Raw genomic sequence first — 17,383 nt, forward strand, 5'->3', positions numbered from 1 at the left:
TGAGTGTGCTTATAGGAGTAGAGGAATGAGAGAAATATTCATCTTTCCAAAGCAAAATGTATTTGTGGACTTTGCTAGAGTTAGCTATAAAAGAACACTTATCTTTAGATCATCTATATATTATGAGATTAGAGGGAGGTTGATCTTTATAGATATTCTTCTGATATCCTAGTTAGCAGTGCAATGCCTTATACATTAGAGAGGCCTTTTCTCACAGATGATGTCTACTCCAACGTTCTTATTCAACTTCTACCCAAGCTTACTTAATAGTGTCTTCTTTAGAAGGGTGAATAAATGAGAGGCGTGGAAGAACCTTCTGCTTCCTTGTAACTCATTGTAGTCTAGTTTTGCACGGGTTGGGACCTTTTTGTATCTCGAAGAGCATTACCTTTTAGAAAATATGGAAAACCACAAGTGACCAAGAGCTTAGTACCTATCCAAGCAAAAGCTAAGAACATAGTGGCTAGAACCAATTCATGGTGCAGTGTTGCAACTATATCCATCGAAACATAGGTTAACATAAGTGCAATAGGGTTGGTAGACCTAACCATGTCTATCCTTTCCAAAATTCTTTTGATTTCCAGTTAGAAAGTAACAATAATATCTATAAGAGACAACCTAGTTTCGTTGTGTAATACCTTGGTTTACTACCCTAGTTGTACATATCTTCAATGCAAATAGTTGATCAATTTGGTTAGAGGTTAGTTCAATTGGACTTTTTATCAAGTGCTTCATTATGTGTAATTTTTACATAAATGTTGGAGTTATTAGGTCCCTAATGAAAATCACAAGGACAAGATCACACAAGAGACTATGTGTGACAATTTTGGAAATCTTACTTCAATGTTCACCAGTTAGGTTATGAGGTTTTTTGCTACGTTAGACTAAACATACATTATATAATATGATAAAGTAACATTATAATGCAGGACCATTTGAATGGCTTACTTGAGGAGCAAGTGGGGAGATATGAGGTGATATGGGGTGAGGAGGGTAAAAAGGCGAAAGTTGATCATAGGACCACTTATTGTAACCATAAGTGGTGTTGTATTCTAAGTCTTCAATACATGAGATATGTGGAACAATCCAAAAGAGCATGTGCCAACCTCCAAACTCCACCATGCAAGTACAAGGTGGTAAGTTCACCAATGCCATTTGTAGTGTAGAGTTGGACACCTCTCCTTCCCATGCACATGCTTCCTCCATTTGTATGTATCTCTTTTGGAGATGTTGGGGAATTCTTGTCACTTACCTTTTTTGCATCTATATGCTGTTGGAACTTCATGTTAGTTGTGGACTGAGATGGAGAGGTATTGCTGGTTGCATGGGTGCTTGAGTTTTTTCTTAGGACATTACTGCAGAGATGTTCAATCTCGTAAAAATGGTGACGTTTCCATGCAAATACATGGGTGGTTTAGCTTTTGTGGGCCCACTCAAGTGCCCAAAAAGGGAGTGGGGCCCTTCTATGGCAAAAAAACATCTAAATTTAACATTAAATTTAATTTTAATTCACTCCATAGACAAGCTAATCGATTTTACATTCATTTAAAAAAAATTTAAATTTCTTGTTGTTCTTCATATTTGTAGTGTTCCAACTGGATGTTGAGTAGGTTGCAAGATGGTTGTCATTGACGTCAAAGAGTATCAAGCTAAGGGGGCGCTGGTTGTAATGTTGTAGTTGAGTTTGCTCAGATGGAGTTGGAACCTTGGTAAGAGTATTAATGGATGTTGTTGCTCAACTAAGTTTAGGGATAGGGATTATAGCTTTGAAGGCATTTCTGCCTCAGTAGATTAGCTTTTGGGCCTCTGAAAAGTGTATGGTTAGAGATTCTTCAAAAGGACCTTTCCAATGGTATATTTTAGCCTAAAAAAATGCAAAGGATTGAGGGGTTATAACTATTTAAAGATTGGCATGGGTTTCGTGCTTCAAGGTTCCACAAACTATTAAACCTGGGTTAAACCACGAGCTGGCAGGGGGCCCCGCCTAATGGTGATCGCTCCAATACCTTTCAGATTGACGACCATTGGCTAATGATTAGCGTGGGAGTTAAAGCAGGCTTGTGCACCTGATGTGATTCGACTTTGTTGGAAGAGTTGGATCAATTGTCAGGGTCTGACATCAGACACCAACAAGCATGGGATTTCACATGCAGCTGGCATCTGATGAGATCCAATGAATGCTGAAGACTTGATCCGACAGTGAAGAGCGATATCGCGCAGCGAACTAGTGCCGGGTTTAACGACCTTCCGAAACCCGATGGGTGAAGTGGCTCAGTGACGTTGCTTGGCAAATGACGTGACCCAATGAGAAGAGGACAATTTGTAGACAAATGGCATACAAGGTTGACATAGCAGACATGTGGAGCAGATGAGAAGTGGACAGTGTGGCAATCTGCACAGGTGACGTCAACGGATAACGTGGAATGCTCTGTACAAGTGACATGTGGCAGTCATTTTTGGAGTTTTCATATAGCCAAGTAGGCCAAATCTAGTGACATGTGGCACCACCTAGAGGTTGCCACATGGCATGCTAATGTCAGGTCATATGGGCCGAGAGCGGAAGCATAAGGTGTGGTCAGTCAGCCCATGGTCCTCTCATCCTATACACACACAATGTTGTCTAATGTCATATCTATATATATATATATATATATATATATATATATATGACATGAGACATCAAATATGAAATAAAACCATTATTGTATATATATATATATATATATTATATCCTGGTTAAACCTACTGGGCACTTTCCCTTGTGTCAAGGATGGTATCTTGGTAAACTGGATTCTTCAGTGCTCAAGGCTGATACAACAATATTCTCATTAAGAGCTCTACATGTTGGTTGTAACTTGTGGGAATTGATCCTAGGTGGGGAGGGTAACACTCTTCTCAACCACCTAGGGTAGAGCCAATTGATATATATATATATATGTGTGTGTGTGTATTTCCTAAATTTTTCATGGTTATTGATTTTTCTAGTAAACAGGTTTATCAGCCTGTTCCTCTTCAATCTGAGTTGTGACCCTCGTCGAGTTTCTATTTTTAAAATATTTGCAATGGTGCTTATTCCTGAACATGAAATAAGAAATACCACAAATAGAAAGTATTTTAGTTGGGATCAGTTTTCCATTCTCATAATTGAGCTTTATAAGTCACTTTGATTAATTGATATCTAAGTTTGATAGTTAAAGTTATCAGAGCCATTGGATTCATGATATATACTTTAAAAATGTTAACATTGTTTTTTAATAATTGCAAATCATGGTGTGGTTTTAGACCATAAAATATGTCCTGTAAGAAATTTTTGTAAATGTTGTAAGACTTCAAAGATTTCCTGCTTGAACTAATCGTGGGGAGTTCTTTGCAGCACCCATCAGTTTTTTATGAGATTCCTGGTTTCTTTGATAAGTTTATTTATTTTAAGGTCATGTTGTTTGAGTGAAATCCTTTGTCATGTACAGTGATTGAAAGTTTCTCAAAGTTAGAACAGCTCTGAAAACTTTCTTGTCTTATGCTTTCAAATTTATCACAGTAAATAAGGGGAAGAGCTATGATTCAATCTTCATCATTAATCTTAAATTAGTTTCTTGTTTCTGAAAATGCAGCACCCATGTGGGATTGAAAGTTTCTTGACGTTAGAAATGCCCTGAAAACTTTCGTGTCATATTTTCAAATTTATCACAGTAAATAAGGGGAACAACTATGATTCAATAATATTCATCATTAATCTTAAATTAGTTTCTTGTTTCTGAAAATGCAGTACCCATGTTAGCTCAAATCCTATTGTTGCAGTTGCATGGCATTCTTTGAGGCAATTTCTCATTACACTCTCTAAAGATGGCTCTTTACATGTTTGGAGGACTCGTATCATTATCAATTCAAACAGGCCACCAATGCGTGCTAACTTCTTTGAACCTGCTGGTAAGTTTTCTTTTCCATTTTATTCGTACCGGCAACTTTGATTCTCCTTTCTCAAGATTTGGCATGGCTATTAATAAGAGTATAGACAATTTCCTCAATAAGAGTATAGACAATTTCCTCATATGCATGGCCATTAATAAGTCAGATATCAATACATGAGAGTTCACTATATATTTACAAATTTCAAGGCTTTGAAATGAGTCTTTCATGATCTTCTTATGGAGTTAATATTTATTCTACATTATAAAGGGCATTTTGGTAAGTTCTAATATTCTACTATTGTAGTTTGCTCCCCTTGGACACCCTGGGAATATTTGAACATTCATTCTAACATTTGGGTTGATCCACTGTTTGAAATCTACATTAACAAGCATGAGGAACCAAAGGTTGTGTCGTTTAAAGCTATAAGCTTGGCAAAACTAAGGTTGTGTCCTCTGAAGCAAAGCTTTGGGAAACCAAGGTTGTGTCCTTTGATAATCAAGAATATTGACTTGTGACTGCAATTCACCTTCATAGAGACAGTGCTACAACATACCAGACAGTTTATTAGCTATTTTGAAGTTTTCAACATATTTGGATGCCCCACAGTTGGATACTATACATAATGTATCAGAGAGTTCTTCTGATCAGATTTTGTCATTTGTGTTGATTTTTGGGTAGCTGCGGGAGGTATTCCCCAGCTACACAAGTCAGCCCATGAAAGAAATTTAAAAGGAGGGAAAATTAAAATTAAATTTGAATTTAAATTGCTCAAGTTGGCTCCAAAAGTTCAGGTCGGCCCAGCAGAAACGGCGTGCCACTTGGGCACTCTAAAATCACTATAAATAGACACTTAAACTTCTCGTTTGATAACTCACTCACCACTCACACGTTCTCTCTCTTTCACATGTGAGAAGCAGTCTGGGGAAGAGGTCGAAGATTTCCAAGGAGCCGAATTTCTGAGCAGCCGAGTTTTGACCAACGTTGATCAGAATTGACTGAGTATTTCAGGGCAGAGTTTGACCAAGTTTCTGCGAAGTTGTAGGAGGCCGAATTTCAGCCTGTTTGACTCAGGTTGACAGAAGTTCTGGGTAGTTGCAGAAGGCTGAATTTTGGCCTGTTTGACCAGGTTTGACCTGTGCTGGATTTTTGGTCTGGGTTGACCAAGTTTGACTTGAAAATATCAGATTGTACTTTTGCTGAACTGAACAATTTCTCCTAGAAAAGATTGCTGGGTTTTCTCCCGAGTTTGGGTTTCCCAGGGCAAAATTTTGGTGTCTATTGTGCATGGCTTTTCTACTGTGATCTTTACTGTTTCTATTGCATTTACAATTGAATTTTCTGAAGTGTAATTGCTTAATGATAGTCTGGAATGTGCTAATAAAGTAATATCATATATCATTAAAGTAATTAACAAATTATCAATTGCAGAAAATTGTGCTTGTCTAATGAGCACTAGAAAATCACCATGGTACTAGAGCTTTGGTGAAGAAAGGCGACTGAGATCACTCCTTGAAGACATCTATTCTGCAATTTAATCTGTGACCATATCTTTGACCAGATGGCTCCCTCTATCAAGCCTGAAGATAGGCTGGAAGGTGCAACAAATTTTAGGGCTTGGAAGACCAGAATGGATCTCATTCTTGAAGAGAATGATGTCATGGAATATGTGGAAGGAAAGATTACTGAACCTCAGGATGATGAGGGAAAGGCCAAGCACAAGAAGATTGAAACTAAGGCCAAGAGGATTCTTGTTGAATCCATCAAAGATCATTTGATTCCATTTGTTGCTGGGCTGAAGACTTCAAAGCAAATATATGATGCCCTAGTAGGGCTGTATGCAGTCAACAACATTGGTCAGAAGATGGCTTTGAGGAATCAACTTCGTGATATTCAGATGTCTAGATTAGATACCATGGCTTCCTACTTCATGAGGATCTCTTAGTTGAGAGATGAACTCAATGTCACTGGAGAAAATATTGATGAATCAGAACTCGTAGCTGTGACGCTTAATGGGTTTCCAGATTCATGGGATTCATTTGTATCAAGAGGAGTCTAGGGTAGTATCAAAGGGGAAGATTCAGAGACCTCAAGATGGTGAGTCCCAAGCATTTGCAACTCATATGAAGAATGCTAAAGGAAAAAGGAATTCTGGAAAATTTCATAAAAGAAATGCAAGTAGAAGACATGCTCCCGTTTAGGATCGGGAAAAGAAGGATATGTCAAAGATTCAGTGTTTTGGTTGTCACAAGTTTGGTCACTATAAAAACAAGTGTCCTGAAGGAAAAATGATATGAAGAGGAAGGGCAAGCAGCATGCTTCAACAACAAACATTGATGATGATGAGCATCCAAATCAGAAGAGATCCAGGAATGAAAGTACAAATGATATGGATTACTTTTTCTTTTTTGCCTTTATATGCACTATTGCAGATCACAATGACATTTGGTTAGTGGACAGTGGTGCCTCTAGACATATGAGAGGTATCCATGACTCTGATCCCCTTACTGCTGCTTCCCGCCTTTGACTACCGTCTGATCTCTTCTTGGCGAAGAGCCACCCACATCTCATCCCAAGGTGGAAGTGTCCATCTGCCCAGTATACTCTAGACAAATACCTCCCAGTCTTTTGAGACTGCATTCAGGGCTGTCGTCACCATCAATTCCTGATCTGGTGTGGCTTCTATGGCAGTCAACTGATCTTGGATCTCATTTAGTCCTCCGAGGAAGGTGTCAATCAGTTCTCCCTTCTTCATCTGATATGACCTCAACTGATTTTCTAGTAACATTCTTCTCTGCACAGAAGTATGCTGGTACAATTTCTTTAGGGCCTCCTGTTAGTGTCGGTCTTGAGCCCTCCATCAGTGATCAATAACTCTTTGCATATGCATTTATAGGTGTCTCATCAGTGTCAGTTTTGCATCCCACTAGGCATGCCATAACACTGAATGGAGGAGCTGGTCTTGTTCCCTTCTTGGCTTTGCTGGAATCAGGTCATATCATTTGAATAAACTTGTGTCACACTTGTTTCTTTTTTGTCTTGAAATCCCAAGTCTAGGTCTAGGGTTTTGGTCAAAATCACTGCAAGGTCATGAGTCAAAAGTCTAATAGTCCCCAGCAAGCCAGAAGGAGGTATGTAACCATGTTCCTTGATATTTTTCATCAGCTACAGCTCATTAATACCTTGGTTTTAAAAACTCTGTTTTTAAACCCAAGGTCATGTGAAAATGGCAACAATAAAGGAAATTTTCAAAAATCTTCAGAATGCCGGCAACAACCTTGGTTTCTTCCTCAGAATCCATCAGAGAATCAACCTGCAAAAAGAACCAAGTGAAAACACTCAAAAAAATCAATTTCAGGCAAAGTGCAACTTAAAAAATAGTGTTAAATTAAATGCCAAAACATGCAACATTTGAAAGTGGGTTTGATGTTTTAATTTTTTTAAATGTGGACCTATAAAGACCAAAAAGCCCTCTTCATGGCCTCATTATGCATTGACAAACTTGCAAGACACAAAGAGAAGCAAAGAAAGGCGATTTGGCTGCGATTTTAGTCATTTCTGGAGGAGCGACTAGTTGAGTTGGAGGTGCGACTAGTTGGGCAGGTGCGACGAGTCAGAGCTGCTCTCACAGTGTAATTTTTGAACTGGAGCGACGAGTCAGAGGGGTGCGACTAGTCGAGTTGGGTTTGCCAAGAAACGTGCCAAATCACCCAAATCGCCCTCCCAAATTGCTAAATCGACCAGGTAAGCTCCAAATTCATCTGTGATAACAAGGAATAAGTGAATGATGACATGTCTCATGGTTTTCTTCTTCAAAAATTTGCAAGATAAATGGTGAATTTAAATGTTGTCAATGTAGGCAAATCTGCTAGGGTTTTGTTTGTTTTTCAAGGTAAAAATCCCTCTTATCCCATCCTTGTTCCCTTGGCAATTAAATTCACAAATGTTACTGCATGTTTATCTTATTATTTCATTTATATCGTTTGCCAGAAATACAAGGTTTCCATCCCATATTCCTTCAAAATCTTTCCCTTCCCAAATTTCTTTGCTAAACCCTAATATCCTTCATGTTCCCACAAACCCTAAATTGCCCTTCTCCTTCCCCACAACAAGCAAATTACATGGACCTGCAGCAAGAAAATAAAACAAAAAGAATATAAAAAATATATATATATATATATAAAAATTGATATGAAAAGAAAAATAAAAATAAAATGCCAAAATGACCCAAATATGAAAAACAAAGATATTATTGGGTATAAAAAAGAGGCAAGCTGTTGTTATGAAATTTATAAAAAGAAAAATCAAAGATTGCAGCTGTGTATATATTCATAATGGACATATTGCTGTGTTTTTGGTCTATAAAATCGTGTTGCTGTGCTGCCCAAAATAAACTCTGTTTTCCCTTTTTTATCATTCCCTTGAAGTTGTCAAATCTCCTTTTGATAAAAATACAAGTGAAGCTCTCTTTCCCTTATCACTAAATGCATATGAATCCCGTCCAGATAGCAGAGTTTGCTTCATTAAAGGATAAAAATCAAATGGATAATGCTGCCCCATACCCCCTGTCATATATGTTCTTTCCCTTGGTCCCTATCATACATGGTTTCGTTGCAAATGATTTCTTAAAAATGATAAGATGGTATGTGTTACATTTTGTGAATTTTCCCTAAAAATCCCTGTTTTTATTTCCCATTCCTTATTAAAAATCCCTCCCCTAACAGTTCCCTTATGATTTTTCCCCTTGAAAACAACATACTTCTCAGCATTTTGCAGGCAGAGGCAGCAGTTCTATTTACCTTTCAGCTTGCTCATCTGGTTCCAAAACCATGCCAGATACTGAGACTTATGAGCAAGGTGATGACCATTCATCATCTACAGAGGTTGAGGTACAGAGGAGGCCTCATAAGGGTGGAAAGGGCGGTCATCACAGGTTAATTGGGCTAGGATGCATGTTTGCAAGGCGAAGATGAAAATGTTTCAAAGGAGGTTGACCGAGGCTCCCAAAAGGAAGAAGAAGACCAACCCACTCCGTATCTTGGCTGAGGCCTCTCTTACTCACCATGATACTGACTAGCCTTCTTCTAGCAGCAAAACCAAGAAATTTTGAGGATTTTGAGGCATTTTTTTGGAATTTTACAGGTTTTGGCCACTCGACTCGTCTCACCCCGTACGAGACGAGTCGTCGATACAGCTCAGAACGGGGAAAACTCTACATGGTTGGATTTTTCTTGTAAAAGTACACTTGCCTATGGAAGGGTTTCAAATTTTGTGAAGATTTGGGCAGCCAAAAGCTCAAAATACAACCAAATTTTGACTTTCTGCCCCTTTTTTGAGTTGCAGAAAGCAGTCTTGGGAGATTTGATTTTTTAGGGGTCAAATCAACTCCAAATTCAGAAATTCCGGTTGGGTTGGAAAGTAGACTTCCAGACCTTTCCAACGAGCTATCCTGCACTTGATTTGGACTCCGGGAAGGCCCTCAAACAGCGCTGCCAAAAGGTGCGACTAGTCAAGCCAGAGGTGCGACCAGTCAAGCAAAATTTGCCAGTTTTTGACCAGTTCGGCCAGCTAAGCACAGTTTTCACTTGGGTTGATTATTTAGGCATGTAATTGATGGATAAATGTAATATATTCATGGCACTTTGATAGATTTTATCTCTCTTTACCCTTCTAGAAGCTTCCATGATGTAAAAAGTGAAAAATTAATGCATGGATGAGTTAGCTAAGTAATAGAGGCAAGTTGTTGGACTGCCTATTATCTAGTGCTTAGTTTAGAATTAGTTCAAACTGCTCCTAGGAAGCTGAGCTCGACCCCTAGAGGTGGGGAAAGGAGTTAGATGGTCTATATTATGCTCTCTCCTTCTCATTTTCATGGTTGGACTCTTGTGGGAGAAAGCTTTATTGTATATTGTACATCTATCTCTGCAATTTAAGGAAAAGGAAGGCCAGGGTTTTGCAGACATCATTGTGGATTCTTGTGGATTGATGTGTTGATGGTGTGTTCTCTACATGTTCTTGTAAGTTTGTTTATGTATTCCACATCTCTCTTTTGCTTCTAATTGGACAGATGAAGTGGTAAAGTTTGAATTCATGCTTTGACATGCTCAGCTTTTTAGTTTGTTCAATATTTATGTTTTCTACTGTCTAGAGAGGATTCAAAATGGTTGTTTGCCCTCTTTAGCTCCTCCTCTATCATCCTTGATCATCCATCTCAGATTAAGGCATCAGCGCTCACTCCTACCTTGCCCCAAAGATCCCCCTGCAAAAACTGTGCTCAATCCCCGCACCCTGAATTGCACTCCCTCCAATTGCCACCAAAAACCCCAAAAATCATTAAATCAACCCCCCTATCAATTTACTAGCCTAAAATCTTTATTCTTAATTGGTCAGCCTAATCATATTGAAAGATCTATCAAATCTGACCCGAGAGAGCCTTCTCATACCTCGTAGGGCTAGCTACGAGGTGAAATGGTTTGATGTAGCTTTGAGAGTTTGTCTATCTCAGCCTAGGTGAATTCCAAGCGCTAACACCTCCTACATCTCATTTTCTGTTTCCTTCTCGGCAATGTGTGGTACTACATGGTCCTTGACCCAGTCAAGGATGATGCTCTTGGCCCTCGCCATTGCCTCCTCGTACTTGTCGTTCTTAGCTGGGTCGACTGGGATAACTATCGTCTTCAAGGCGAAGTGCTTGACATGATTTCTGTCGAGTACGGATAAGATTCTGGCCTTCCAGACTGCGAAGTTTGACGCTCTGTACAGCCTATCCTGGTCTCTTACTCCGTGTAGTGCCATGATGCTCTTCTACTTCCTCCTGGAAGTTCTCGATGTGACTCCCTTTGATTCTCGATTTCCCTCCTCAAAATCCTTTTGCCGATGTCGAGATGCCCCCTACTCTAATTGTCTGTGCAACCGCACCACTGATCCGGATTTCTCGGCTAGAAACCCTCGGTAGCAACTCCCTCCTCTTGGCCTTGCCCTGTCAGGTACTGTTCTGACTACAGTACCTCACTAGCTCCACTCTGCAACTTTCCCACAGCCTCCTAAACCCCAACAACCTGAAGGTGAGAGCTCTTAGGCTCTGCGCAATCTCGACACCAGCAACCTGGCCTCCTCAGCCAACTGCATTAGCCCTCCTAGCTTCTGCGTGGCTTTGTGTGAGTCTCCCTTTGCCTCCCTTAGCCTCTGCGCTGCCTCTTCCTGGCTCACCCTTGATGATGCAGGCACTGCGTCACCCTTCCCTTGTTGCTGCTCTGCTAGAAACAACTTCTGTCACTCGGGACAACTGTTTTCTGCTGCTATTGCTCCGCTCGGCTGATGTCCTCAGTTCTCTTGTGATCTGCAACCACGCTCTGATACCATGTTGAAGTTTCTAAGTCTACCAGTTAGAAACCCTCCATGCACTTTACTGATTTATTCCTACCTACTTGTTCTGTTACTTAACAAGTTATTTACAATGTAAATACTGAAAATAAACACTAGTGCATGCTCAACATATTATAAATCATCAACTGAAGGAAACAAAAACAAGTACACAAAATGACACCATTATTTTTGGACCAATGTCCCCGAAAAAACCCAATGCGGGAAAACCAATGAAACTATCTGAGGGGATTCTTATTAAGCAATTTCAGAGTACAATCTGGGTGCGAAATCCGGCTTACCCAATAGAGAGTTTCCTTGGCAGTAGTACCTCTCAGTCTGAGACAAATGTCCCGGTTGAAACCTCGGATAAACCTTCCAGCCTCCTCAGCTCCAATCTGCTCCAGAAACCCCAACGTCTGCCTTTGTGGACTGCGTCAGCCTCTCTCTTCCCAGCGCTGGCCATGCGTCACCTGAATGGTCCTGCATCAACCTCAGGAGGGCCCGCGTCAACCTTCTGGCCCTCTACGTCAGCAATGCTGGCCTCTTTGAAGCATTGCGCAGCTCTTGGCTACCTCTGCATGGCACTGCGTGAGCGCTGGCTGCTACTCCGTCACTCTTTCTGGCTCCTGTGCTGATCTCCCGGCACTATCTCTGCCTCTTTGTCTCTCTGTACTCAATGCCCCTCAACTGCAAATCCGATCACTAATTTTTTCTCTCTTAGCAAACCCCACTTTATAGAATAGAATGACTGATCATCTGGTGTGCTCTCCAAGTGACCCTCAAGTCTCCTCTTATACTTTTCTCGTTGACATATCAATGATCGAGATTAAGTCCCTAATCAACAGCTAAGATTAGATCTGGCTTGATCCATGTCTTTTGGACCATTATAACACAGTTTTATATTAATCCACATTAATATTTTAATTTCCCTAAGTTTAGACTTAGGGACTCCATTAAAAATATTAATTATTTTAATATCTCCTGAACTGTTTAGAATCTGCCCAAACCCTTTCTGGGCATTGGAGATCTCATGTGCCCCAACCTCTCCACCAAATTTCGTGGCTAGAGCACATCCAATGTACCACAAATCAACAGTTACTAAATCATCACTTGGAATTTCCATTGTTTGAACTGCAACCTCTGAGTATGTCTTCACTTCAATTGGATTTGGATTTGTCTGAACTGTGAGATTAATAGGATCTATGTTTGTTCCCTTTTCTTCGACTTGGACTGAAGACTTCGATACTTCTTTCGTGAAAAGTTCTTCTAATTTGTTTTTCAATGATTTCTTATCATCCTTAAGTTTCTTAATTTGAGTGAGTAGACTTTGATTATGGTTTCTGAGACGTAAGAGTTCTTCATTTTCTGAGTCAACTTTATTTTGGTATTCAAGCTTCTCATCTTTTAAACACTTGATTTGTTCTAATAACCTTTGATTCAGGGCTTTTAAGTGCAAATTTTCTTTTTCTCTCTCGGATAGATTCTTGTTGAATTTCTTCTTGAGACATTCTTTTTCTTCTTTTAATTTTTTCCTTGTATCTTTAGACTTCTTGATCTTCATAAAACCAATCTACAAGATCTTTATACTTCTTTTCTGATGCTTCGTTCTTTTGTTGAAGTTTTGCGATTTCTTTTTTTAATCTTTTAATTTGTGTATGGGTATTACCTTGATATTCTTCCAAAGTAAACAATCTTTGACATTTTGGACAAAGTATTTATACTTCTTTTTGCTTCGTTCTTTTGTGGAATTTTTGCGATTTCTTTTTTTAATCTTTTAATTTGTGTATGGGTATTACCTTGATATTCTTCCAAAGTAAACAATCTTTGACATTTTGGACAAAGTATTGTGATTTTTGAAAATTGATGAATACTGATCTTTTGTTCGAAAAAATGGACATCTGGACCAAAATGTAGAGTTATGTATGGAATCCATAGTTTCTTTGTTCGAATTGGACTCCATTTTGCTTTGTTGATAATTTATAAAAAAAATTCTAACTAAAGACTTGTTTTTAGGTATATATTTTCAAGTTTCTTTGAACTTTGTACTTCAAAACCCCTTTTTTCTTTTTATTTTTACCTTCTTAAACACCTTGTATTATGCCTTTCCTTGAAAACTTGGGGAAGTAAATAATTCAATTACTTTTTTTTTTTAATTATAACTTGAATGCCCTTATAATAAACTTATTTGATGCCTTAAGAGTGTTATATCCCTTCTAATTTTCTCAATCTTAAAAAAATACCTTGATACTTTCCTTAGCTATTACTCTTTATGTAGCATAAACTCTTATGCTTTAATAAAAGGAGATTCCTTCACTTTATAAGGAGTTTCCTTTCACTTTTTAATATATAAGTGTAATAATAATTCCTATATATAGCTATCACTCAAGCCATATATGCACCGTGTATTGTATTATTCACCCTCGATTGTGATAATGCTCCAACAAATTCTTAATTTTCTTTTAATTTTAAACTAGTCATTGTAAACTAGCAAGTTTCCGGTTTCCAGCTTTGAGATTTCTTACACTAATTTCATCGTTGTACCCTTAGCGTTAATCTTGATAAGAAGTTAAAATAAAAACCATTAATGGTAACCGACATGGTTTTTGGTCGTGACGTTTGGTATTTCTTAGGTTAATCTATATGGTGTACCCTCAATGTTAACTTTAATATCGAGAAAGAGTAGTTCGTTCCTTGTACATAACAATTGAACCCAATTTTTTCAGACGATTCTTCACTGCTTGTCTGACGACTAGAGAGATTCGATTCTTATTTGTTTGTGTGTGTGTGTATATATATATATATATATATATTTTTTTTTTTCCTTTCTTTCCTTACACGATTTCAAGTTGTAGGGTTTGCAACTGGATCAGTTGCGGATGCCCATTGGGTGGCAGCTGGTTCACCTGTGGCTGGCGACGTTCCACGGTGGTGGCGGTGACTTGGTCTGGCTATTTGGAAGATAGTCCACGACTTGTCAGGTGACGGTGTTATAATCGATTCAATATTCGTGCAGTGGGGCTGCGAATTGCAATGGGGAAGCAGTGCGATGGTAGTGTGGACGGACGACGGTTGTAAGCCGAGTTCAGCCTGACATTGATGGTCATTGACGACTGAGCAAGTGTGAGGTAAGCACTACTTTTCTTCTTTTCTTTCTTTATTTATTTTTTAAAATTTTTTTGATTGATTTTTTTTTTTAAATTCTAATTTTCTGCTTTTTTTCTTTTTTTATTAACTTCCTTTTTTTTAATCTCTCTTTTTTTTAATATATATATATATATATATATATATATATATTAAAAAAAATAGTATATATATATATATATTAAAAAATAGTATATATATATATATATATTTTTTTAATATATATATATTTTAAAATATATATATATTTTAAAATATATATATATATATTTTAAAATATATATATATTTTAAAATATATATATATATATATATATATATACTATTTTTAATATATATATATATATATATATATATATTAAAAAATAGTATATATATATATATATACTATTTTTTTATATGTTCTTATTTCTTATTTTTTAAGACTTTTTTTTCTTTATATATATATATATAATTTTTGTTTGTTTTTATTTATTTTTTAAAAATAATTTTATGGCCAAAGGTCTGATAGCGAATCCAACAGAATGGAAAACCTCCAGCTATATAGCAAAACACTTGATCGTGACGACAACTACGTTGATGAAGACTTTAATGTCCAATGGTCCAGATCAGAGAACGTGGCTCTAATACTAATGTAATGAACAAAGTTCGTTTACTCAGAGGAATGCTCTGATACCAATGTAACGAACACAGTTCACATACACAATGGAGTAATCTTCGGAAGACTTTGAAGACAAAGACATCCATTGTTGGACAAGTAATTGTGAATTGAATAATATATAAAAGAATTGATGAGATGATTACAATGAGAGTGAGGACCTGCTTATATATCCTAGGTAGGTATCTCTTCACAACGGTTATGTCCTTAGGGACATACCTCATGATTACTAACTATTTAATTAATTAATCATTAATTATGATTACTATTGCTTACATTATTTTCTATTATTTCACTATAAATTATATTCATAAAAGCATTGTTAGCTTTATTAGTTAGGTGTTTAGTAGATGAACATGCGCTTAGATTTTCTAACTTTAGCATGAATTGAAGAGCTGCCTTTGCACTCCCACAGTGTACCTTGTGTCACTGGTTGTAACTTTTAATCCTGTTTATATACTTTTTGAGTCATTTGTTGGACACTGATAAACTTATCTTCCCTCATCTTTGATATTCAAAGAGAAACATGTGGTGAAAATGTATTGGTATGCCCAGATGACCTTCCCATGTACAAGATAATGAATACACGTAGTAGATGCATGTGAAACAACACTTCACAAGAAATGGATGTGTAGGTTTTGTCAATATAAATAAATCTGCTGTGAAGTAGTGAGTATTTTGTGTGCATGTTAAGAAATTCTAGCTTTTTGGATATCTGATTTTTATGAAAAATCTTGAAACATTAGAAATTGTTACGCTATGAGCTTTTCCTGATAATGAAAAGAAAAAAAATGGTTATTTCATGCATTTGCATCCTAAGTGAGTAAATTTTTTATTTATTTCGTACTATTGTGATAGCTAAAGAGATAATGAAAAGAAAAAAATGGTTATTTCATGCATTTGCATCCTAAGTGTGTAAATTTTTATTTATTTCATACTATTGTGATAGCTAAATATGTGTTGGCATCTTAAGTTGTCTCACCTGCCGTCTGCTGCTTTATTAGTACGTTCTAATGTATGTGAGAGTGGGTCTGCATTTTCAACATGAGATACTGATTACCTATATATTTACAGTGTAACTAATCTTTTTTCAATCCATGCAGGGATTGAATCAATTGACATTGCCAAGATACTCTCTCAAAATGGTGGAGAAGCAGTTTACCCACTGCCACGCATCAAGGATTTGCTTGTACATCCTAAATTGAATTTATCCACAGTCTTATTTTCGGTCAGTATGAGTAGAATATCCCAATTAAATCTACCTGGCTTATAAGTTCTGGACTTTATAGCTGTTGCCTTTTAGATGATACCTTAAAGCTTCGGTGATTTCTGTGATAGAATGTCGCAACTGGTGATGATTCCAATGGTAGAAATGTCTCATTCTCTCGTGAAGCGAGGAAACAACTTTTTGCGGTTCTGCAAAGTGCAAGAGGATCACCAGGTATTTGTCCCTACAGACTTTCGTGGTTTCACAATGATATATTGGTATTGGCCTAGTAAATAACTAAGAGAGTTGTAACCAGGTGATAAAATATTGGTCAACTTAACTTTGTTGTGAAAATGATGCATGCATTCTGGTAAGAGTGGTTGCTGTTTAATTCAGATTGTTCGTGTTACATTGAGTGCTACTTAAGTTGAAACTGTAATTCCTGCATCAAAAAACATATAGCATACAATTCCTGGAAGTTTCTGCTTGTATTGTCCATGCAAAGTTGTTCAAATGAGGTACAAAATGTTTTGACAAATGTCTCAGAAACAACAGCCTCGAAGTTGGTACTTGTACATATTATATTGAGATTGTGAATTCTACATTCAATGATATAGTATTGTATTCTTTATATGGAAAATTTCACTTCTAGCATCCGTAATAAGTTGATAAGTTGATGAATGCTTTCAAAAACTTCAACAAAATATTTAGCTTTCATTGTTGGTTATATGATTGAAGAATCGAAGTCATCATTTAGCAACTCTTCTGTGACAGTTTAATCTTTCTTCCTTGAGAATGGGCTTGATCAAGTATTCTAACTAGTTGGTCATGACATGGAATTTCTCTGCCTTTTGGTTCTTTTCTTATATGTATCCTGGTTGTTTGCTCTTTAGAAAATGTTGCCTTTGACTTGAATGGGACCATGAAACATGGTTGACAGCTTTTCTTTTCTGCCTTCTTGTACCTTTGTCATGTAACATGTTGTTCCCAGGCATTTGCTACTTTCCAAATGAGTGACGTGTTTGGATAGCTACCATAAACCTGCATGATAGTTACTTATTGTTTCATGCTATTCTGAGGCATAATTAAAATTAATCATAAGAACAT

At 37.3% G+C, this 17,383-nt stretch overlaps 1 protein-coding gene across 1 annotated transcript in view; it reads left to right on the top strand.

Moving 5' to 3' along the window:
• The window catches only part of LOC149222745 (uncharacterized), a 170,396-nt gene extending 153,815 nt beyond the window's left edge, over positions 1–16,581 (top strand). Inside the window, exons 7-9 of the mRNA XM_089383145.1 lie at positions 3,767–3,927; positions 16,173–16,297; positions 16,408–16,581. Coding sequence (XP_089239271.1) covers positions 3,767–3,927; positions 16,173–16,297; positions 16,408–16,566 — 445 coding nt within the window. The 3' untranslated portion in view covers positions 16,567–16,581. The remainder of the gene's footprint in view (positions 1–3,766; positions 3,928–16,172; positions 16,298–16,407) is intronic.
• The last annotated feature ends 802 nt before the right edge of the window (positions 16,582–17,383 follow it).

Source organism: Pinus tabuliformis, chromosome Q, assembly GCF_031772625.1.
Source record: "Pinus tabuliformis cultivar Carrire ecotype Pingquan chromosome Q, CPIR1, whole genome shotgun sequence".
NCBI classification, from domain to species: domain Eukaryota; kingdom Viridiplantae; phylum Streptophyta; class Pinopsida; order Pinales; family Pinaceae; genus Pinus; species Pinus tabuliformis.